At 39.5% G+C, this 26,286-nt stretch overlaps 1 protein-coding gene across 4 annotated transcripts in view; it reads right to left on the bottom strand.

Annotated features, from left to right (window-relative positions):
• The window catches only part of SCLT1 (sodium channel and clathrin linker 1), a 179,667-nt gene that overhangs the window by 94,361 nt on the left and 59,020 nt on the right, over window positions 1–26,286 (bottom strand). For all 4 annotated transcript variants that reach the window (XR_012803959.1, XM_075615377.1, XM_075615368.1 and 1 more), the window contains exons 8-14: window positions 26,127–26,249; window positions 22,211–22,276; window positions 14,309–14,379; window positions 10,313–10,403; window positions 9,506–9,597; window positions 4,689–4,866; window positions 850–948 (exon numbers count right to left, since the gene is read on the bottom strand). Coding sequence is in view for 3 of the 4 variants with exons in the window: in XM_075615377.1 (XP_075471492.1) it covers window positions 850–948; window positions 4,689–4,866; window positions 9,506–9,597; window positions 10,313–10,403; window positions 14,309–14,379; window positions 22,211–22,276; window positions 26,127–26,249 (720 nt within the window). In the remaining variant the exon portion in view is untranslated. The remainder of the gene's footprint in view (window positions 1–849; window positions 949–4,688; window positions 4,867–9,505; window positions 9,598–10,312; window positions 10,404–14,308; window positions 14,380–22,210; window positions 22,277–26,126; window positions 26,250–26,286) is intronic.

Raw genomic sequence — 26,286 nt, 5'->3', positions numbered from 1 at the left:
ATGTATTAGGCTGTGAAATGTATCTGACAATCAACTGTTGTATCAATGCCTAATAAAAATATTTGAAAAAATAAATAAATAACATTTGAAATTGTAGTTTTATAGTGCGTTTTTAGATCAGTATTGCTCGCCGTGGGCCTGTATGACTACAGATATTATTTATAAATTATCTGACCGGTAAACGTCATTTTCATATACTATTTCGTAAAACAAATTCTGGGGAGCGCGTCCTCTCCGCAGACCTCACTCCAAATTTTCTCAAGCGCTTCGCACCTTTCACCATTGTGTTTTTGGAGAAGACAGCTGGCAACCCTAATTCTAAGACTTCAGACTTATTTACTAAGTAGTGCTGTTCCATAAGGAACTTTCTGGGGTCGGAAAACACCTCAAGGTTTATTCACTTTAATGGGCGGTGGAAGTTGTCTTGTGGAATAGTACCGCTTAGTAACTATGGGCCTTTCTACCGTTAAATTCAAAATCAAAGCATGATGCCTCAGAAGTTGATCACAGCTGCATCATTATGCATCATGGTTTGACACTGAACATTTAACAGGGGTTGTATCCCAAATGCAATGGTGTAACCTCCAATCAATTTACCTGAAAATGTCATGAGGACTACAGTAGGATTGCAAGGAAATTAGGGTGTGAAGCAAAGCTAATAGCAGCAGTCTGCGCTATTCGCCTTTTTTTTCTCCTTCAAGACACCTTTTCTGACGCCATTTTTATTTTTAAAATCTGTGACCCCATTAAGGAGGTAAGCGTTTGAAATATTAAGTGTCTGCAAGGTCAAAATGGAGCTCTCATGGGGGTCCAGTGCAGTCTGAGGTTACCATGGTAAGACTTTCATACCTCTCTCCGAGTTCTTGCCGCGGCTTCTTGAATCAGCTTCGCTATTGCCACTTTCATATTTTCAATCTCTTCCTCTCTTTGCTTTTCTCTTAATAGTGCCTTCAGAAAGTTAAAAAAAAAAAAAAAAACACAGGTTACAGGCATACCTTTTAAGGAAACTCACTTTAAGGACACATTGCCCAATAGGCAAACGACAGCTCACGCATGCGCCTGTCAGCACGTCCTGAACAGCAATACTGGCTCCCTATCTGTACCGATGCTGTGCGCAAGCGGGGAGACTATAGAGCAGGGGTGGGCAACCTATTTTTCAATGTAGCCACATGTGTGGCGAATTAGAAGTGAAAATAGCCACACCATGTAAAAATGCAGGTATTATGTTGCGCATGCGAAAATTTAAAAAAACACACACTGTTTGAACAAGTTTATAAATTCTCCGACCGCAACCCCGCTCATCCTCTCACCCCCCTTATCCCCCTCCTCCACTCACCCCCCTCTTCATCCACCTCTCACGCCACCACCACTACCCTCATCATCACCTCACCCCATCATCATCTCATTTAACCCCCCTCATCACCATCTCATTTAATCCCCCATCATCATCATCTCCCCCCAGCACCCTTGATCTCCCTCAGTCCCTTTCAGCAGTCCCCCTCATCATCAAGCACCCCCCGTCCTATGCGTAGGGCGCATAGGAGGGTGCGTAACACGGGCGTAGGGCAGGGGAACTGTGGTGGCGGGAAGGGGTAACTCCGCAGCAGCAGTGGGGGAGCAGGGTGGGTGCCAGTGTGGGCAGGCTTGGTGCAGCTGTGGAAGGGGGGGGGTGTTCTGGGCAGGGCGAGAGGGGAGGGTCAGGGCAGCATGAGAGAGGAGGGTCAGGGCAGCATGAGAGGGGAGGGGTCAGGGCAGCGCGAGGAGGGTCAGGGCAGCGCGAGGAGGGTCAGGGCAGCACGAGAAGGGACATACATACATACATACATACATACATACATACATACATACATACATACATGTTCTGGACCCATTGCGTACGTTAATGCGGGATATGCCTGTATACAGGGAATACTGAACTCCTACAGCTTTTTGCCATAAACGCCACAAGACTTTTACCAACACATACTGGCAAATTTGGCTGTTACAATAAAAAAACAAAACAATTCTGTAGGGAATAATGTCTACCTCTCTCTTTCTGTTATACATTTTTGATTATTCCTGAAATGTATCAAAATGAAAGGGTTGAGTGATTTATCATTAATGACGGACACAATCAGACACGCGAAACATTATCAGTTCAATTTTAAATGGCGTGTAGGTTTATCCGTGAGACGTGCAGCAGACCAGTGATCTCTTCAGCAGTTCTCTCCTACGTATTTTTTAACATTATCAAATGTGAGTGCAATTGTTTACTTGTTACTTAGTGTGATATTGTAAAGATAATATATTGCACAATTGCGATATCTCTTCTTATTTATGACAGTTATCTGATGAGAACAAGTGGCTTTCAACAGAGGGCGTATTACAACACAAACTCCTACCGAGGGACACACAAAAGTGCTCCCATCAGAGAGATGAATCTCTGATATGCTACATTACATCAGAAGAATATTGTGAGTGAGACCAACACTGAATTAATAGATTGGAATATTTTTATCACAGACTACACTATTATTGGTTTTGTCTGCCCCCTTTTTTTCTTTATATATCTCACTCATCCACCAAGCGCTCCCCCCTTACCTGGAAGAAAACATTACAACTGGGCAGCGAACAGTCCTAATCAAGGGTGTAGAGCAGCTATTTACTTCATATATATATATTCACTATTGTCACTTTTTTTGTCTGTTTTTGAAGTGATGGATTTGCACTGATTTGAAGTATTTTATTATCACATTATTATTGTGGTCACTATTATTGTAGTTTTTAGAAATTCACTTGACAGTTCACTTTATTTTTTATTTTTTGAGAAGCGCCCGGTCAACCCCTTTTCCCTTGTATCTGTGTTATCCTGATTTGCATCAGGTATACTTTAGGCAGCCGTGTGTGTGTGTGTGTGATTGTGTGTGTGAGAGTGTGTGTGTGTGATTGTGTGTGTGTGATTGTGCGTGTGATTGTGTGTGATTGTGCGTATGCGTGTGACTGTGTGTGTGTGTGATTGTTTAAATTTGTGCAAATTAACACATGTACAAACTATTATTTTATTTATTGTTTATGGAAGATGTACTGTACTGTATATATGTATGTTAATTAGGCATACCATCTAACTTGTTTGTAGAACTTCAGCATGAAGCTTCTAATTTCTGACCTGCTTTAAACAAGTTGACATAATTTCCTGTTGCTTGAGAGCCAAAAGGCTTGCGTTTAACTCCCGACTTGACAGCAATTATATAAATTGGACTGACACTAACATGGTATCCCATGCTAGGCGACTCAATTATTTAATTTACTCCAGTGTGTCAGCATGCATCAGTTAATGTACAAACAAAGCGACTCAAAGTCTATACTTAAATAGATGATTGAACAACAGGTCTAGCAATAAGGCTCACAGAGTTTTTAATATATATTTTAACACTACAGTATGTGCACTTAATGCATAGTGAACCTATTCTTTAAGGAACGCTCATAATAAAGGAACTCTGCTATGGAATATTTCTGTAAATCAGTAAAAACATTTTAGACTTGAAAAATATAGCAAAACATTTTTTTATTCTGTATGATATGAAGTAAATGTATAAATAGACATGTTTAAACACCTACTTACTGTAACTATGACACCATTTAAGTTTACATATGGATAAAAGTCGTGTTTCATTGCAGCTCAAATGTATTTTACAGAGCTCCCCACTGACCATAAACTCAGAGAAGCAAATATTGTGTGGCTAAAATTATATAGACCGTTCCTATGACATCTGTCAGCATATCCTCGTAAAAATAATTAATAGTGGAACCCTGAAAAGCTCCACAAGTTTGGCCTGAAAAGTGTAATAAATGGACAAAATCAAACATAAGCGTAAATAATGCTGCAGAAGTTGTAAAGTTGTATTGATCAGTGTTAAACTATAAAGCAGCTTTCAGACAATCGAATAACTGTGAAAATTACTTTGCATCAGCAGAAGACAACATATAGGTCCCCAAACTCACACTAGATTCTTCAAACAAAATCATTAAAAAAACAAGAACATTTTTGTTGAAAACCCTAGAGATTGTTAATACAGTAGTCCAGAAATAGGTCTACACCAAAAATACTTAGCTAGTATGCGGTGACACCAGAAAAATATTACACAAAAATCAAATGAAAGATACATTTAGTGTTTCATTTTCAAACAAAAAAGTCAAAGGAAAAACTGTACAACAGCCAATTTGCACAAATAAAAATAATAATAAAAGATCTTTATGTACAGTACAGTACAGCCTAACAGTGACAACTTTGTAATAGAAGATACAAAATATACGAGAAATTGATATAAAAACATTATACATTTTAACCCTTAGAGCAGAGGTTCCTAATTCCAGTCCTCAAAGACCACTACCAGTGCAGGCTTTAAGGATACCCCTGCTTGAGCACTGGTGGTTCAGTCAAAATGATTGGGCAAACTGTGCTAATGAGAGGACAGCCTTAAAACGTGCACTGTTACTGGTCCTTGAGGACTGGAGTTGGGAACCACTGCCTTCGGGTATTCTTCTGATGTTCCCTGAACCATCACAAGGGTCGACACTCCATGCACCCTTCTTTCAGACAAATTAAACATTTGATGTTTTCTCATTGTGAAAAGGTGAGATCGCACTCATGTCACTGGAACAATCTTGAATATTATGATGTCGCCATAAAGGTATAAAATTCCTTTTACCTGGTCCTTCTGTAGTGTAGCCTCTTCTAAAATCTGCATACTATCTCGAACTCTCGAAACGGCTTCATATTTCTCTAGCTCCACTTCTGAGCAGTTTGCCTGTAGTTCTGCAATATGCTTTTCTAATCCTATTCTTTCGTCCCTTAATTGTCCTGCATCTTGAGTTGCTGCTCTAAACCTGTACACAAAAGACCCATACAGTTTATAAATACATATATATATCAGTGCAAGAATTAAGACAGGAGAGCATGCGAGTGCCCAGTTCACCAAACCGGTTTTCTTTCACTATCACAAATGCAGGAGTCCTGTTAGGGAGAGCTATATATCCACCAAAATATTGCATGATCTCAAATATAGTCATTTGGTGGAGATTCACTAAGCTCTGATGCAGGTTACTGCACCATGATCCCATGTTAACGGCCAGTCAAGTTAGTGGCAGTTCATGTGAGATCACAGGGCGATAACCTGCACCAGAGCTTATTGAATCCTTAGCGTTTGAGATTAAATAATTCATCATTTAAGTGTTGAGGTTGACACAATGATCGCAGAAAATATTGTGTCCAATGTATTTCTTGTGTTTTCTAATGTGGCTGGGTGGGTCTGCAAGTATTGCTTGTGAGCCGATGTGTATTTCACTGACTAAATAGATCTGTGAATATGTATAAAAGGGGTTTTGACTGACAGTATTGCTGAAGTCTCTAGGTGATAAAGAATAACTAATCGGTTTATAAAATCAATATTTGTGTCTGCATTACTTTCAAACTAGTTCATACTGTATGGTATCCCTAGTTTCAAACGTGTGACTCTTGGATGCAGTGACCACCTTGTAATCATTAATTAGTAGCCTCTGTAGGATCAGATAAATAACTCTCCAGGTAATCAGTTTTCATTGATTTATTTTAATCTTGGTTTTACAAAAAAAAATCCAAAGATCCAGGGCAACTCCACATAAAATAGTTTATTGTAAAGTTCTGATGGAATACAGATGGATAACGCATGGTCCGTTATCCATCTGTATTCCATCAGAGCTTTACAATAAACTATTTTATCTGGAGTTGCCCTAGATCTTTGGATTTTTTTGCTGTGCTCCGGTTCCACATCTGTTTTCCTAATTGTCACGGTAGACCAGACCCAATTCACGCCAAATATACTGGGCACTGATTGAACAGGACAAAATGATAAAATAAACTGAAGATTTATTCCCTTTCGGGCAAACACAACACTGTAACACAAATAACACTTGAAAAAAAACACTTCCAGTAAAATAACAGGGTGAAGTATCCAAGAATAACACTGGATAGCAATTCTCCCTTGCTGAATTAGTCACGAACCACCAACTACGAACAGCGAAGTCACTCTACCACTCTCACTCCTGGGGTTGAGGCACCCTGCCTCTTTATAGGGTTTGAAGTCCTATAACAAACAGAGAGTACAGGAAAAACAGCGGTGCATCTGCTGCTGCTGCTGAAGATTGGAAACCACAAACTGCAAACCACAAACTATCCTAGGTGCAAAAATTTATTTTAGGGCATAGTAACAGCCAAAAAGAACACTCTGACGCGTTTCCCGTGGTATCCCACGCTTTATCAAAGAACAGGCAAAGAACTCTGGGAGGAAGCAGGAGTGCCCCCACCCCCCTGGCAACACCAAGTCTAGGGCTGAATGGCTGGGCATTGTCTAACCCATAGGAGGGGTTGATGGCAGATACTTAATGTTATCTGGCCCATCCTCAATACACATGTATCTGCAGGAACCTCACTTGATTAAATCAGAGGCCCCTCCATACAAATGTATTAACATGCAAATCCCTTTACCAGTCTGCTATCTGAGAAATTAGTACATACAGTCACATAATCCAATGAACACTTTACAGGGCTGACTCCCAAATAACATCACAGTGCTTACCCATAGATCACAAAACACTTTACCTCATTTGCCTGCTTAACTAGACTTGGGAATTGAATTCACAGGGAATAAAAGGGCTTTGTAATACACATACATAGTACATGATGCATTAACCCTGTCAATTCCCCCATGAATTAGGGGTAACTAGCCGGGTATAACCCCTTTATTACAGGCCAGATTAGCCCTGATCGTCACACTGATTATCACGGCCTACGCAGTGCACGCCATGGAGTGACTGAACTGTCCGATGAAGGAGACCGACAGGTAATGGGCTTCAGCCCCAAGTTTAGTTACCTTGTCCTCCTACTACTAAATATATTGTACATTGTGGAGAGGATTTTAAACTGTGCCATACTTTATGGGTACCTAAAGGACACCACTATGCACTCATTCCTCTGTGCCATCATTATATATGGACTGTACGTATTGTCCCTCTTCAAAGTCCAACCGTTCTCCTCATCGTGGTGTTGGGGGTGGCAACGGTATACTGTAGTATGCTGGCTAAACGGCTCTGGCCTGGGGAAAGACCTGGAACCCTACCCCAGTTTTTTGCCAACAAATATTCTATGGATCAATGACAACATTGATTCCAACATGGTATTGGAAAGTGAGACCCCTAAGCTGGAAGGTACCCAAAATGTGATTGGGGAAAAGCAAGGAGGAGGTCGGAGTAGCTGGAGCAGTGATGACATGGATAGGATAAATCCGTTGGGACGCCGATCTGCGGATGTGGCCCGCAGCGAAACAACTACTCTGCGTTGTACAAAACCATACAAGATTGGAACGTGTTTAGAGGATGTTTGAACTGGGGCGTTCCCTAAAATGGTGTGGCTGAAAAGTGCTACAACGCCTTAACTATATTAAGAATAATAAAAATATGAATGTGAGGTTGTGGCTCGCAGTGAAACAACTACTCTGCGTTGTACAAAACCATACAAGATTGGAACGTGGCATGTGAACGGTCTGAACGCAGGCTTCTTCAATTCCGGCGAGCACACGGTGTATTATTCTGGCAACGACTCCACCAGACGGCGAGGAGTGGGCTTTATCGTGAACAAGAAAATTTCCAAAGCCACCAAGAGTTATCAGACACTCAGCGACCGAATAATGGCCATCCGAATCAGAGGGAAACCTCATGACGTTACGATTCTGTAAATATACTCCCCAACAACAGACGCATATGAAGAGGAAGCAGAAGAGTTCTATGGCGAATTTCAAGATGCACTAAGCCAAACACCCAATAAGGTAATTATCCCCATTATTGGCGATTTCAACTAAGTGGGAACTATGGCAGAACCCGAAAACGCTGGAAGATTCGGTTTAGGAGTGCGGAACGAGGCAGGAGACCGACTGGTTCAATTCTGTCAAGAACATCGCCTAACAATTACCAACACTTGGTTTGAACAACCCAAATGGTGGCTGTACACCTGGACATCACCAGGTGGAGAATACAGAAAGCAAATCAACTACATCTTGTGTCAGAAGATGTGGCAGAGTTCGATCTTGGCTGTGAAGACATACCCTGGTGCTAATTGTGGATCAGATCACCAACTGCTGGTAGCCACAGTCAAACTCAGATTCTGTAACACCAAACAAATGGCAGCCACAATTCCAATTCCAAAGAGAGGCTAGAAAGGACAAAGAGAACTACTGGAATGAACAGTGCCAGAAGATGGAGGAAGCGAACAGGAAAGGTCATACGTGAGAACTCTACACACACGTGAAGAGGGCACGGCCAACATTCAAAGGCTCGGAGGGCAATAGTTCGTGGGAGCAATGGCCAGGAATTGCATGACCAGCAAGCAATACGAGATCGGTGGAAGGTATACACAGACGTTGTATGAAAGTGAACATCAGAACCATCCGACGGAGGAGAATGAGACACTGGAACTGAAGCCAGATATAATGGAGGAAGAAGTCGTATGGGTGACGAATCAATTAGCCAATGGAAAAGCACCAGGAATCGACGGCATACCAGCAGAATTGCCCAAGTCAAGATCAAGAAGCTACAGTTCGAACGACATACAGAGACACGGATTGGCTCAAGATCGGAAAGGGCACACAATAATGAGGAAATTGAAGTGGTTAAAAATTTCATCTTCCTTGGCTCCAAAATTGGCGATGGCGACTGAACCCCTGAGATTAAGAGATGGTTGGCACTTGGAAGAAATGCGATGATCAGTATGAACAACATCTGGAAGAGTAAAGACATTACCTGGACAGCCAGAATAACGAACCAAGCAGTCCTGGAATGGACCAAACCGATAATCTCATTGGAGGCCAAAATAACAAAGCAAACGCTCTCCTACTTTGGTCACATCATGCGAAGCAAGTCGCTTGAGAAGGACGTCATGCTTGGAATGACAGGTGGTAAAAGAGGAAGAGGCCGCCCAAGAACTCGATGGCTAGATACCAACAAGAAAGATACTGGACTGAATATAGCAGAATTGAAAGAAGCCATGAGAGATCGGAAGACATGGAGCACACTGATCCATAGAGTGACAGAGAGTCGTACTCAACTGAAAAGAGAGAGAGAGAGAGAGAGAGAGAGAGAGAGAGAGAGAGAGAGAGAGAGAGAGAGAGAGAGAGAGAGAGAGAACATAAACAGGGGTTTTAGGATCAAGACGCAGCAGGCAGCATAAGGAAGGCAGCTGGCAGAATTGATGTTGCTTCTTCCTGATCACATCCCTGCAGTGTCACTAGCACGATGACCTAAGTTGGATATTTAATTGTCCTTCTTTTTCATGCATTTGTCATGAAGTAGAAAATGGAAAGTGGTGGTCTTACGTCACAATATATCAACGTTATGCATTACATACACAGGCAATACATACTTTATAAGAAACTGTAATAGTTATTAAGGGAATTAGCATGTTTACAGATAGCAACCATAAACGTTTGGGCTTTATTACCTGGTTTCTAATTGTGTTAGGGCAGACTGAAGTTGTTGCACTCGTTTGTCTGATGCCTCCTCACTACCCTGAGCAGCTAACACATCTTCTTCCTAAAGAGACCAGATAAAGGATGTCACACACACACACCATTTCCACTCCTTGCAGCTGCAACTTGTTATTCCTCTGTCACAAGTGTCTAAATTATGACTTATAACAGGAGTGCTCAACTCCAGCACTCAAGATTCCCCAACAGGACAGGTTTAAAGGATATCCCAACTTCAGCACAGGTGGCTCAATCAAGCTGATTGAGTCACCAGTGCTGAGGCAGGGATATCCTTAAAACCTGACCTGTTGTGGGGTTCTGAGGACTTCTAACATGATTGAACAGTTTAACCTTAACACTTATAAAATGTTATATATTGAACGAGGAAGATGTCTGCATTATTTAAAGATCACTGCTGGAAAGCTAATGAAAAAGGACAATGTTGTTACAGAGCTGAATATTTCCCTTATTCACTGGCTCACCAACAATGTTGCCAAGAGCCATGGTATAAATTGGTGAAATATCTGCTGAATGATAGTCTCCCAGGGTGGGGGTGATTTTGCTCCTGGGACCCGCCATACAGGTATATGAAAGTGTGTATGTTTCTAATGAATTGCCGTTTTAAGTTCCTAGGTGTTAAATATATTTGCACATTGCTGTTCAGAATGTTGAGGTCTTGAAAATGCAACGTGGAACGCATGATCAGTATTGAACACAATTAGTATCTATGAAATGGAAGAAAAATAATACACAACAGTTAATGACATTTGAGGCCATTTTACCTTTCTTTGCATCTGCTCTTGAATATTTTCTGTTAGTTTGGTCATTTCTTCAACTTTCATAGTTGCTACTCTTAAGTCCAGTTTTGCTTGCCTGTTAACAAGCATTGGATTGAATTAAGCAATCACTCATACTGTACACACACTCGTTTTCAAAATGCATTTACTGTACATGGTTCTTGCTAATAAATATAACACCTAAATTGTGAACAAAAATTGAAGGTAGAAGTTCCCTATAAGTACAGTACAATATATACATATGTGAAAGCAGCCCAACAAACAAATATCTTTAATAATACATTTGTGCAAATTGTGTGCATTCTAATTTGACAAAATTAGTACTGTACCCATTTTTATGAAATATTTGTATTACTACAGATAACCAATTCCACTTTTTTTCTCACCAATCTTTCCACTACATGTCCCCTTCCTTTAATATACAGATTCTTGAAGGTATCATTTTTACATTTATTATGTATACACTTTCTTAGCTGATAACCTCTGTATATATATATTCATAGATATTGGAGCACCATATACATACTATGGATATAATATATCTATATATAGGCAACAGTTTTATTTGACAGCAACATCATACATATCTAGAGGGAAATCTCAACATATGAGACATTTAGGATCTGAGGTTAGTTTGACTATAAATTTACCACATGAGGGACTTTTCAACATTTGAATAGATACCCACCATCATCCCTAGACGGCAAAATTGGACACCATGCGATCATTAACCCCATAGGCAGGCCACACACATTAGTTCGCCTATAGATCTCCTAGCATTTTCATTAGGTTTTAGTAGTACGTTATTTCTTTTTCTTCCCAAATAAAACATTATATTTTAAGTTATATCAGTAGAGGTTGAGTGCTTAAAGAGGGACTTTCAAGAATCTGTATATATGTAGTCTACTATTCCCTCATAGCACCCCTCTAGTACGTAAATAAATATTTCAGTTTATACCAAGTTGAGCAAGGACTATCTCTCTTTATCTGTTTGTGCCCCTCCTTTAATATCCTATACATTTTATATTTATATGATTAGTAAACATTTTTATAACATATTGTTAATTACCTTTTTCTTTAACCCACAGACTCATTATACATGTAATTTCTGCATTACCTAATATGTTCCTAATTATTATTTTAATAATTATTGTATTTACATTTTTAATAAATGACAAAAAATATATATGTTTTAAAAATTACTATCCGTCTGATCCTAGCTAAAAATGTAAATGCCTTAGTTCTACAGAGCCTCAGGTCTGCAAATCTGCAGGGCTTCGCACACAGACCATTTGTATTCTTAGAGTTGCAACTTGTTCTTCTCACACCTAAAGGCTTAAATGATGAATTACAACATAATCATACATAATGATAACATAGATGTGGAAGACCTACACATGTTGATGGAGTTGCATCTTACTGTATTTTTGTTTAGAGAAGTATGAATGTTGTGCGCCTCATACTCCGCACATTACTATTCCCTTAAATAGTTTTGTGCTACTATTCCTCCTGCAACCAATAATGGACGTAATAGAGTGTGTGTATGTATAATATATATATATATATATATATATATATATATATATATATATATATATATATATATATATATATATATATATATATATCCATTATATATCAATAATGGACACAATAGTGTATATATATATATATATATATATATATATATATATATATATATATATATCTCCATTATTGGTTGCAGGAAGTATGAGGCGCACAACATTTATACTTCTCTAAACAAAAATATATATATATGTATTTTTTATTTTAACCATTTCTTTATCTGAGTCAGTCTATTTATTAGTGCTACATAATTAGTGGTGTCACCATAATGGTACAATCACATTTTGGAACACACATTCAGTGCGTACAGTCATACAATCAAATTCCTTTTAATGCTGTTTTAGAATTGGTGTTTAAGTTCAGCCACAGTGTGAAAGGCCCAAAACACATACATCACTCAATATATAAACATATGATTTTATTAGTTTGAGGCAAATAGGTAAAAAATGAGAATGCAGCAAAACAAGAGGAATTAAAGAGGTTGTAGAAAATCACAATGAACGGATGATATATGTCTTTGTAGAACTGCTTCAAATATATATATATATGTACTTCCCTAAGCACATTCTGGCAACGTTCTGTTCTTTTACATCACAATGTACATCGTTATTGGTTGTGTTCTCCAGACTTATCCTCACAGATAGTTTGCTACCATACATTTTGCCCAGATTATATATATATATATATATATATATATATATATATATATATATATATATATATATATATATATATATATATATATATATATATATATATATATATATATATATATATATATACACACATACAGTGTTCGACAATCCACCGAGTAAATTTTGGCCCAAGCAGCACACGTTTGGTACTAGATGGCGAGTACATTTTTTTGTGTGGCGAGTAGTTTTTTTGGTGATTTGTCAACCACTGTGTATATATATATATATATATATATATATATATATATATATAAAATAGAAGAAAAAAGCGCCCAATCCTAGTGCATTACTGTGCAAAAAAGTATTTAATTCCCAATAAAGGCTCATAAAATAAACTCACAAACATAAAGGATAAAAAAGCATATTATGAGTTAATACTCATGCTCCAAAGGATCTGGAAGCGCCGCTGCTCTGCTACACTGCTCCGTGACTCCACCGCTTCCGGTATAGCCCTCGTGTATCTCTGCCAGCAGGAACCCACGACGTCAGGCTCTCCACAGTTTCCTTTCCCCGGGAACACACCTCCAGATGATCTAGGTTCCCGGGGACACTGTATGCAGCGGAACAGACAGATGACGCCAAACAGTGAACAAACATGTCGAGCAGGAAGATGTCGAGCAGGACTTTGAAGCGACGCTGAAAGGATCCACAGCACACCTGGCCCTACGCGTTTCAACAGCTAAACTGTTCTCATCAGGGGATGGACTCTGGGTGTGCTAATCACATATATATACTGTACACCCACGAGTCCAATTGGCTAAGCAAAGAGTGATTAGAAAGTCATGTGTAAACAATTAACAAGATAAAAATGAATCTAATACCACATGCATTTGAAAACATAAGCAGCTATATGTTAAAAACAATAAAAATCTTAATTTTACGCAAATAAACGTATAACTAATGTATAATACATGATATTATTAGCTAGCATTTATTATTGTGTTTCCGAAGTAAACAGACCATAATATATATATAGATATCTGAAATCAACTGAGTAAACAGTGAAGAAAACCATTAATGATGTTATAAATATTAGCTTGAGGAGAATGGACTTGATATTATAGAGAGGTCTATACTATTGAGGTTATTAATAATAAAATAAAATATGAATACAACATAAAATGAATTTAAACCAAGAAAAAGAAAAATTAAAAATTAAAATAAAAAATATATATGAAAATGTTAATAACAGTGAAAATAATAATGGGAATACCACAGTATGTGTTAGATACATGTAACTAATGAATAATAATATAATCTATGGTATATAGAATGAATAGAGAAAAAGGGAAACCATATCCATATATGTGAATATATCCAATCGATATGAGTGTAAAAATGCACCCAGAGAAACAGCGAGGAGACATGTAGGTTTTTAATATATATTTTTTATTATATATTTTTTTGTATTTTAACATATTCATTGCTGTCACACTACACCGAGGCGCAGTCCCTAACTGTATATATATATACTTACATACATACATACATACATATATATATATATATATATATATATATATATATATATATATATATATATATATATATATATATAGATAAAATGTATGGTAGCAAACTATCTGTGAGAGATAAGTCTGGCGAACTCAACCATTAACGATGAACATTGTGATGTAAAAGAACAGAACGCTGCCAGAATGTGCTTAGGGAAGTCATTACAATACATATCAATACATACCTCAGCTGTTTTCGAAGCTGGTCCATTCCCAAATGTTGTTCATTTACTGTGTGTAGGAACTGCTGGTTCGTCTTAAGAAATGTAAAAAGAAAACAAGAAATAAATAGTATGGTTTGAAAGACATTGTTTGCTTCAGATATTTAGTATGGAGTTGCACGAGAAAAATTGGTGCTTTGTATGTTGAGATTAAATCTAAACTTTTGTGACCCTAGGTCATGATGCCGCAACGTTGCAGGAGGAATGCCACTCTTCAAGGTAAGTACTCCCACCACATCAACCGGAGGGGCCCCTCTGCCAACGGGCCGCCTTGGGCTCTGCACATACTAACATCGGCCCTGCCTGGCAGTGCAGCAGGGATTCCATTGTTAGTTACTTCTGGTCCCAACTCATTCTAAAATGCTGCTTCCCAAAACATTTCATTGATCAGTGCCAGTGGGGAACATGTAATAAATCTTATACAAATCGGTACAGCAACATAACATTAAATGATAGATCACGCTTTTAAATCAAACTCAATAAGCAATATATATTAGAACATACATTGTATTACTGTGGAAGATTTTAAATTGAGCTTTGGCTCTAAAAATTACCAACTACATAAGAAAAAGCAGCTCTAAAGTAATAATAATTTTTTGTACATGTTACAGGCATACCCCACTTTAAGGACACTCACTTTAAGTACACTCGCGAGAGAAGTACATATCGCCCAATAGGCAAACGGCAGCTCACGCATGCGCCTGTCAGCACATCCATGAACAGTAATACCGGCTCCCTACCTGCACCGAAGCTGTGCGCAAGCGGGGAAACTATAGAGCCTGTTACAAATGCGTTATTTACATGCACGTATATGATGATTGCTGTACAGAACATGCATCGATAAGTGGGAAAAAGGTAGTGCTTCACTTTAAGTACATTTTCACTTTGCATACATGCTCCGGTCCCATTGTGTATGTTAATGTGGGGTATGCCTGTATATCGTTCTAGTGCATTTTACCCCTCATCTGAAGGCATGCTTAGGGTTGCCAGGTGTCCAGTTTTGAACAGGACTGTCCTGTATTTGAACACTTTGTCCAGTAAAAAATTAGAGGTAATACTGGACTTCCATGTGTCCGGTATTACCTCTCTGGTCATAGTGACCCGATCGGCTTGGGTGGTCGCGGGATTTCCCTGATCTGGGCTGTTGCTAGGGGGCTGGGCAGCTTTCTCCATCCCGATTGGCTACATTACCCAGCAGCAGCCAATCAGGAAGGAGGTGTCAGAAGCCGGGGTGTGGGGCCAAGGAGAGGAGGAAACAACATGGAGCGGTGAGAGGGGAGTGTGTGTGTGTCTCTAGCGCGTCGCACCTTTCACCACTGTAGCCAGTATTTTTGGAGAATCTACCTGGCAACCCTAGGCATGAAATACCCACAAAATCTCAAGCACCTTCTTGTTAAAAATAAATAAATAATGCACATTGAAGTTTGTTTTTTGTAAAAGTTCATAACATGCAGCGGCCTTACGTTACCACTACTGAAGCGCAGTCTCAAATGTAAACTTTACATTAAAATCACACTCTTTTCCAATAATCCCACTTATTTCAACATGGTCATCTCTCAGGCAGTAATAAAAGACATCACAAGAAGTGACAGGTGGACAGCAGAGATATGCAGAGCACTGAACACAGCAGCAGAGATGAGAACCACCATGTCCATTACTTGGGATGGTCTAGCTTCATTATTTTAATAATAGTTAGGCCCTTAATATATTAAGTGCACAGACATATTACCCTAAATGAAATCATACAGATTACAGTTTTTCTTAATTGGGTTTTAGCCTGCCCTTAATGTGGTAATCTCTTTGAGGAGCAAAATGAACTAATGGTATGTTTAATATGTTAAATATAATTCAAGGTTCTTCAACATCATCAACCAAGTAACAAACACTTAAAAATTAAATAAAAACAAGAACACATTTAAATAGTTTTTAAGCTTTTTATGGTAAACGGGAGCTTTACATTTGTTTTTGTTTTTTTGTTTTTTTACAATCTTTACCTAATCTCTTTGTAATAAGAGTCTGCAATTGCACAGTTAGATAATGCTTATATTTTGGTTTTGGCAAAGCAATAATTCATTGTCAAATAGATAAACATAAGTAGCTGATAAACATAAGTAGCTGATGAACATAAGTAGCTGATGAACAGAAGTACAGTGAAAAAACATTTACTTTAGAAAGTATACAAATCTTTACTTTAGTGGGTGATTTATTATGTCAAAGTAAGGCCTGATAAGTGGCTTCAATTATTTTTATTGGGTTTTTCAGAGGGTAGAGTACAGCATAACATATCACAACAAGCTGGTACAGACGTCATTAGTTATTTTTTGAACAAATTGACAATAGTAGAGCTTCCGCACAGCCTGTTAGGATCTGAGAGTATCAAGCCCTCCTCTTCAATTATTTTTGATGGCCGGCTATTTGGGACAGCACCTCAAAAGCAGCTTTCCCCTTAAAATATAACTACAGCTGAACCCCGTTATAACGGGGTGCTCGGGGTCCACATAATGAGGCCGCGTTATAACCGGGATCGTGAAATGGCCGCCGCGATTAGGAAGACGGATTCTGCGAGGACTTACCCGGTATCTGCAGCTCTCTCCTCTCCCAGCTTCATCATGCGTCCACGTATTACATACGCTCTCCCAAGCTTTCAATTTGACTTTCGAGCGCAGAGGAGGGTGACATGACACTTCCCTGACCAATGACAGCCCAACAGTGAATACATTTTATATAATACACATGTGGGAATTGAACCCATTCATATGCTAGTGCAATTCTCTAGCTGCTATACCACAGGGTAGGTGTGATGAATCTGACTCTATAAACAAACTTAACATCGACTGCACTGTGCAGTAGATGTTAAGATTGTTTATAGTCAGATTCATCACACCAACCCTGTGGTGTAGCCACCAGAGCATTGCACCAGCATATGAAAGATCATTAGTTCCCACATGGTGTAGGGGGAGAGGGGTGTGTATGTATGTGTCTCCACGTGTTCGTTAGCAATAAAGCATTGCATGGTATTAAAAAAAAAAACCTGGAGAGCTGGAAAAATCGGGAGCCACGCTCAGACCGTGTTATAAGCTGATCCACGTTGTAGCGGATCACGCTATAATGGGGTTGAGCTGTATATAGATTTCTGTTTTTAACTGGGGAGTTTCTTCCGAGTGAATTCCCACCAAGGACTTCCCTGTAATATGTGCTGAAGATTAGTAAAATTAAACCAAATATAAACACCAGCGTCATCCAGTAGGAAGCTGTTAAGTCATCTCTATTGGCCGCTGGAGAACAAGAGCCTGGCAGCTATATTGTGTCTATATCTCAGACACAGTAGGAGTGTTCAGAGCTATGACCATCAATTCACCTCTGAGAAACCCCGTTACTTCGGTTTTGGAGGGGATAATAGCGTTATGTTGCCATGACAACGTGACGTCATGCGACGTTCCGTTGTCATGGCAACGCGTCACCATTTGATGTCACGGAGCCATGATGACAGGACCCTGTATAAGGACATGTCGCTGTAGAATGTGAGAGTTACAGAGGCCCCACACTCTCCCCCAGCAATCAGTTTAATTGTTGTGGGGAGAGCATGAGGCCTCTGTAAGCAGGGCCGCCGACAGGGAGAGGGGGGGGGGGGAAGAGCTGCGGGCAAAATAACACGTATGCTTAAAGTACGCATTTGCCTGCACCGCTCGACCATCAGGAAAACCTTACTGGACACTGACAATAGTGATGACCTGAAGCTTCAACCAGTAGCGAGACATTTCAAACAATTGAAGCAGTTTGGCAACACTTGGATGTATGCCAATACCCCAGGCGCAGGCGCGCCCCCGGGGTGGCGACAGAGGCAAACTGTTGCTCCAATTGGAAATGAGGATGATCTTTGAATTAAACACCATGGCCCCTCGGGGCCTTAATGAGGATTTCAAGCTTGGGTGCTTTTTGTGACTATTCTCTGCTGCTCTCAGTTTACACCATGCTTGATTGCTTGCTACAGTATGTGTCTCTCACTTGGCACTTTTGGGATTCAGTTACTTGTACTGGTCACCCACTGACCCCATTGCTTGGGGTTTACAATACTGTATTGTCTTATTTAGCATTTGATTATGTGCTATACATTTTCCTGTTTAGAGGATGTTTTGAATGCGCTATGTGGTTCCTATCCAGGAACAAGCAGATTATCCCCAAAGCTTAGTTTCATGTCACCTGGCTGTGTGACTTTATGTCACTGACCCCTTTTGTGAACACCAGTGCTCTCTAGATATTAGTTACCAACACATCTGAGATCCCTTGTTTTTATTTCCCAAACTTCTCATTCACTGGTATTTTCCCCACTTGTATGCTCTGCAGGGAAACTCGATGCTACTGCGGGCACTCACGCTGATGGCGCTGAGACGGCGGGACCTGATTGACTGCGCTGTGGCTAGCGCATGCGCGATGCCTTTAGAATCCGGTTGTCATAGTGACTGGACACGGAGCTAGCGCTACCCGGCAACGGAGGACACCACTACACTCCTACTTGAGATGGACGCCCTGCCACGCGCATGCGCTCACACTGTTTATGCCAGATAAGAAGCCGACTTGCCCCAGCTGCTCAAAATGGCCACCGCATGCCTGTGATTATGCCTGCCGACATGGGTCTCTCTGATTGAACAATTAGCTCACTCTAATTGATTGCACTTGGTGAACTTTGGGTATAAATGACTTCTGGGTATCATTGTTCTCCAGCACACCCGAGGAAGGTCCTTCCTGGATCGAAACGTTGTATTTAAGTGTGCTATGTATTCACTAATAGGTTTTTCATGTTTACCTTTTGAGTGCCGTTTCTTGATTTCTCTTATGGGAAACATGTTGTTCTATTGATGCTTATGGATCATGCACCTAGAAATATTTGGGATTGTTGGAGTGTCAGCTGCTTCTCTTTTGGTATGTATGAATGTATGTATGTATGTATGTATGTATGTATGTATGTATGTATGTATGTATGTATGTATGTATTTGGGGGTGGGGTTTAAAATGTATTTGGGGAATGGGGGGTTATATGTATTTGGGGGGTGTTTTTTTATATGTATTTGAGGGAGGGGTGTTTAATATGTATTTGGGGTGGGGGGTTTATATGTATTGTGTGGGTGTTTTTCTTTTATATGTATTTGGGGGCGGGAGGGGTTTTATATGTATTAAAAGGGTGTTTTTCTTTAAATATGTATTTGGGGGTTACATGTTTTTGGGTTGTGGGGTAGTTGGTATATATTTTGGGGGTGGGGAGTTTGGTATGTATGTGGGGGGAGGGTGGGTTTTTTTGTATGTATTTTTGGGTGTGGAAGGGTTTGCATGTATTTGTGGGCTATTTTTTTAAATGTATTTGGGTAGGGATTTATATATATATATATATATATATATATATATATATATATATATATATATTTATATATATTTGGGTGGTGGGAAAGTTTTTGTATTGGGGGTGGGCTTTTTTTGGTATGTGTTTTGTGGAGGGGATTGTGTGAGGGAGGGTATGAGTGTAGGAAGGGGGGCTGAGTGAGAGTGGGGTAATTAATGGAGGGGGGCGAGAGTGAGAGGAGTGAGTGAGGAAAAGAGGGAGTAGGAGTGAGATGCAGGGGAGAGAAATACATGAGGCGGGGGGAGGGATTAAGTGAGTGGGGGAGAGTGAGAGGTGAGAGGGAGTGAAGGAGGAAGAGAGGGGGGAAATAGAGGGGGCTTGCAAGGTGAGAAATGGAGGGGCTCGCAAGACAGTCGACAAGGGGGGAAAGAGGCCCCGGTCAAAACTCTAGTATTGGGCCCAAGGAAATCTGTCTGCGGCCCTGTCTGTAACTGTGCAGTGACATTGACGGCATTGACGGCACTGCCGTCAAGCCAGCCCTGATTTTACCTGACCTAATGTTTATGTAAGAAACCCAATAAACTTTCTGCTTTCACAGAATTTACTTTAAAAGATTGAAAAATATAAAGCAGCAGACTATTTTTTTATTAATTTCTCCCTGCCAATAAAAAATGCACAGCTGATTAAACATTTACAAAGCTTTCCCTCCCAAAGTTAGTTCATATGGAGTTATGCTTCAGTTTCACAGTATAAACAGTATCAACTGTCATTTCACAGAATATCCATCTTGAATTCTATCCAGTACAGAATACATGGTAACACATTACTCACACAGTGCACTGCCCAGAGAAGTGACTTACTCCATGTAACATTGAGAAGCCCAAACAGCATGCTTTTATTAAGCAGAATTGATGTGTATATAATGAAGAATTTCACCTATAGGTGCAATGGCACAACACAAATGTATTTTCTGGTAAGAGTCAGGACCATATTTAAGAAGCGATTACAACAAAAGGGTGAGTGGAACCCGCTCTACCGAGTATGACTGGTCAAAGATCCCGACAGGTACACCAGGGCAATAAATCATATACAGAAAAAAGAGAGAACGGCGGAGTAAAGGCACTACCTGACGGATAAGTACCTATAGCATGCACTCAATGTCTGTGTAGGGGGGAAAAGCACCTACATATAGTTAAGAGACAACCGAATAGAGTAGTGATACTGGTCCGTTATGTATTGTATAGTCGTAAAGTTTAAAACACTATTTATTATACTGCATTAAAATAATAGGACTAGCTTGAATGAGTGAGAACAATAAAATCGTATTAAATAATAGCATTAAATGCTAATAGATGATCGAGTCAGTGGGTGACCAGTACAAGTAAGTTAGGTCAGTAGATACCACAGTTTGCGTCTAGTGAGGTCACACAAGCCACACTCAGCTAAGGGTATGGTAACCCTATATGCCAAAGAATTTGGCTGAGGTGTAATGCCTTAAAGTATATAGGCAGCAACCACTTACAAACAGTCAGTGACAGTGTAGTGCCAATTCAACAGAGAAAAACATTTTCCCTAAATCACTGCAAGCCCTGTGATTATTGAATCACATAAATACATGATAGAGTATATCAGCATATAATGTAGCAGGTGGGTGTCTGTATAGAGACCCCGCTTGTAACTGACCCTTGTAGCAATTTAACTACACACAGGGGAGGGAGAGAAAGGTACAAATCCTTACACACCAATCTAGGCTGACCCTGCGGTGATATGGCAAATAAACCATAGATGGCTACCTGTTGAATTAAATTCTTTGGCATATAGGGTCACCATACCCTTAGCTGAGTGTAGCTTACGTGACCTCACTAGAGGAAAACTGTGGTATCTACTGACCTAACTTACTTGTACTGGTCACCTACTGACTTGATCATCTATTAGCATTTACTGCTATTATTTAATACGATTTTATTGTTCTCACTGCTCTTAATCTGGTCCTATTATTTTAATGCAGTATAATAAATAGTGTTTAAACTTTACAACTATACAATACATAACGGACCAGTATCACTACTCTCTTCGGTTGTCTCTTAACTATATGGAGGTACTTTCCCCCCTGCACAGACATTGAGTGCATGCTATAGGGACTTATCCGGCAGGTAATGCCTTTACTACGCCGGTGTTCTCTCTTTCTTCTGTATACCATATTTAAGAAGGTAATGCTTAGATTGGAATCTCTTTGGGCCAGGGCCGCCTTCCGTTATCATTTACCTGTAAAACTTTGGGGCTATATAAATAAAATTATACATAAATAAATGAGTGGCAATTTTCCGCCCTTAATCTTCTATAAAAGAAAAAAAAAATTACATCTCATTCAATGGTGTTTCATTTACTGAGACGGTTCTGCAAGTTATTGTATTAAAGGACTATTCCGTACAATAAAGCAGTAATAATTGCAACACATTTCTCACACATCACTGCCACAAAAGCTACGTCGAGTAGTTATTTGTTATTATACATGAAGATCTTTTCCTTACCATTTCCACTGTTACATGGGCTCCGTGAAGTTGTTTAGTCAGTTGCTGAAGATTGGCTAACTGCTCCTAAAACGAGGAATGAAAGGCATGATGTACAGTATATTTAGGTATTGTGTGTTTGTATATTGTTTGTGCACCAAGGTAAGTGCTCTTTAATAAATCAGAGTCTTTTGATATGTCATGTTTGCAACTGTGGTGATATACATAACATATGTTTTCACCTTTTGAACGTAAATCTTTAACATTCAGATTAAAAAGGGAAAAAAACAGAAGAAATAAAATGTACAGATCACTGGAACTTTGAACAAATGCCTATTACTATTTTTAGACGTCCTTCAGTCATTTACCATGATAAAAGAAACAGACAGCTGAGGTTACAGAGGCCATATATCCTTTTAACCCTTTTTACATTATGTGGACTGGCACTCCCGGAGCCCCTTGACATAGTGACTACTGTACATCATCCTCAAAGTGCTGTCATAATCCGGGTTCGATCCCGACCTGCGTTCCCATGGAGTGCAGGAAGTGATCTAACCAGTGAGAAAATGAAGGAGGATCCCTCCTCTTCCGTTTCCTCCAAAATGGACACTCCGGTTACATGACCGCGGCGCTCAAGCACCACGACCCATCAGCCACTCAAAAGAGCTAAACAATTAAACTATTTTACAGTATAAATACATTTTTTGTTAAACAGGAAAAAGAGACATTGAAAGTCATTGCTCAATTCAAGTGTCTCCTGGTCATTACCATCCTTTTAGATGGAGGACATATTCCTGAGACACATGATGTTTTTTCTATATAGTTGGGTATTATAGATATATAATAACCCTAGGATCGAATGTGAGATACACATACAGTTACTTCTAGTAATTAGGATTTCAATTTTAAACAAGCGACGGAAAAGAACACCGAGCCAAACAATATCTGTTTTTTTTCTTTTGTTGTAGCCAATTCTTTTATAAGGAGTATCATTAAAATAAGTCTGTGATCATCATTTTTGGTCTCCTACGAGGATTTTCATATCCATCCATAGTCTGAGTTTCACTATCAATGACATACACAGTTATGTAAGGGTAATGCACTATCGTGCCACTCTCTTTTTTTGGTTCGACCTGCATACAGTACTATCCTTGACAGTACAACAATCAGCATTGAGAAAATTCCAATGGCAGAGCTGATTTTCAAAAGCAGAGCTTATTTCCAAAGGACATTCATCTGGATGGGTTTGATTTCAGAGTATTCAGTATATGTATCAACTGTCCAAGCGCCATAAAAGTCCTTTTCCCCCCTAGTTTCCACTATCTGGTTTCCTAAGAAAACCAGCCAGACTTTTTAGGCAGCATATGGACTGACGTGTAATTGGACATATTATATTGTATTATTGCACTGTTCATTTTGTGGTACATTCATTGGTTATATATGTACACATTAATCACGATTGACACTTTAATCCAAATATTAACACTTTATGTTTAACTAGTGCTTTTTTACACTCATTTTCACTCCTCCACATACAGATAAAGGAGACACTAGTTCAAAGGTTCAACTTCTGACATTTCTGCTAAACAGTTTGGCTTTTTATTTCTTGCCCAAGTTTTTTTATGATGTCACAAAGTACGAGTGAATCAATAATCATTGAGAGATGATGCAGCTTCCGAGAGGGTGACCCCACAACCGTCTTTGTACTAACACAAATTTTAAAAAAAGTGTGTGCTGAGAAGGCACATTTTAAGTGAAACTTCGTTGTCTTTTGTCACAGAAATTGTATTTGTAATGGTGATGTTTTTAATTAAAAATCAAAACACAATTTCAGTGCCAAAACGCAAAGAAGTTTGACTTAGAAAGCGTGTTTTAGCTATTTGCACTTCTATATTTATAGTAACTGTGAATTCCTTGTGTGTGAGTCAGTGTGTGTGTGTGTGTGTGTCAGTCAGCGTGTGTGTCAGTTAGTGTCTTTCCTCTCCCACCCCCCCGCCATCACTAATGGCCTCTTCTGCCAGCAGTGACGCCACTTCCGTCATGGAATTTTGTTACAATACAAGGTGTTTTTCCTATCAAAACTCTGTAGGTGCCAGCAAAGAAGTTTCACTTCAAAAAGTATCTAGGCAAAAGAGAGACACCAACTTCAAATAAAATAAAACATTTGTTCACGTTTTATTGCCTTTTACTTTACAAGATTACCAGCGGAGGTGCAACATGCAGGAAAAGTACCTTCCGATATTTCGGAATCTTCAAGTCCTCTATGCAGCAATTATTCATGGCATAGCTCCTCCTCCTTACAGCATGTAGGACAAGTACTTCTTGTGACCACTATATGAGGAGTCGTTACCCACAGTAGGTCAGTTAACTTGTCAAAACTCTCTTATAAGATAGCACAAAACATATTAATATGCCAAACATAAGACGTCAAGGGGGGTGGGGAAGTACACCGTCAGAGAACTTGAAGAAACCGAAATATCGGAAGGCACATTTCCTCTTTTCTTCCACGTCCTCTACGGCAGCCATTACTCATGGGATGTACCAGAGCAATTATAAGAAAGTTGGGAGGGAGTACTTCTTTTCACAGTTGGAACAACTGCTTCAAACACCCTTCTTCCAAATTTCGCATCCGCTGATGAATGAACATCCAGGCAGTAATGGTTAGCAAATGTGTGTAAAGAAGATTAAATAGCTGCGTTACAAATTTCCTGGGCAGAGACATGAGCTTTTTCTGCCCATGAAGTTGCAATGGCCCTAGTAGAGTGGGCCTTCAACACTACAGAAGGATCCTCTCCTCCCATTCTATATGCCTTGAACACAGCTGCATTAACCTATCTAGATATGAAGTCAAAGGAAGCTGCCTGACCCTTTCTGGGTACATCAAAAAGGAGAAACAACATAGAGGTCTTCCTAATACTATCAGTCCTTTGTACATATGTTGTTAGAGCCCTAACTACATCCAGATTGTGCCTCTGACACTTTTGGACAGAATGATGGAACTATACTGTCCTGATTAATATAAAGTCTGACACTACTATGGTTTGAAACTGTGGGACAGTCCTTAAGACTATCTTAAACTGGTGTATCTGAAAAAAAATTTGCAACACGATAATATATCGAGTTCTCCAACGTGCTGTAGTAATTGCTGTTAGAACAACTACTGTAATTATGAGTAATCTCACAGGGAGCTAGTGAATCGGTTCAAAGAAGGAAGAAGCAGCGAGTTGCTGTAGCACCAGATTCAGATCCCATGAAGAAACAGGGATCCTAAAAGTAGGCCTAATCCTAGACACTGCTTTAATAAATCTAGAGACAATAGGATTTAAGTAAATCTGCCTATGATATGATGCGCCTAACGCAGATACTTAGGACCCTAGGCGATGCTGGTTTAAAACCCTTCTGGAATCCCTGCTGAAAGAAATTCAGTATATTAGGGACTTCCGGTGCAAGGGGTCCACCTTTCATAATTTACACAAACTTATAAATGTCCTCCATATACGATAATAGATGCTAGAAGTCACTGGCTTTCTGGAATGCAAAAGTATTGATATGACATCCTTACATGTTCCACTCAGTCAATCTGTGAAATTGAAGATTGCGGAAGCAAAGTGGACCCCAAGTCAATAATGTTGAAAATGTCAGAAGAATCAACGGCTTCTGCACTGACAAACGCTTTAAGTTCGCAAACGGTCTTTCTGGGCCAATACAGGTCTATTAGGAGAACCTGAGCCTTGTCACTTGATTTTATTCATTACTTGCTGAAGAAGAGAGAATGGGGGGGGGGGGGGGGGGAATGGTTCCAGTTACCATTTTTTTAATGTTCTGCATCAATGAGGAAACCTATTAAGAAAGAATCACAAAACAGTCAATTGGCTCTATGATCAAAAGAGCAAGATCTTTCCAGCCCAATGAATATAAAATAGGATATGAGCACTACCTTTTGCTTTTGTCTCTCTGCAACATGAATATGTGCCTGAGTCATGTTCTCCTGGTACAGCTGCTGCAGGCGATCCATTTCCTGTGCAGTGGTCTGCCACAGTTCTAAGGCATTTTCCTTTTCCTGGTAATATAAACAAAACAGGTTTTACAAAAATCTG

The sequence above is a fragment of the Ascaphus truei genome, chromosome 1, assembly GCF_040206685.1.
Source record: "Ascaphus truei isolate aAscTru1 chromosome 1, aAscTru1.hap1, whole genome shotgun sequence".
Classification (NCBI taxonomy): Eukaryota; Metazoa; Chordata; class Amphibia; order Anura; family Ascaphidae; genus Ascaphus; species Ascaphus truei.
The sequence above is the reverse complement of the archived record's forward strand: the minus strand, read 5'-3'. Positions and strand labels throughout refer to the sequence as shown.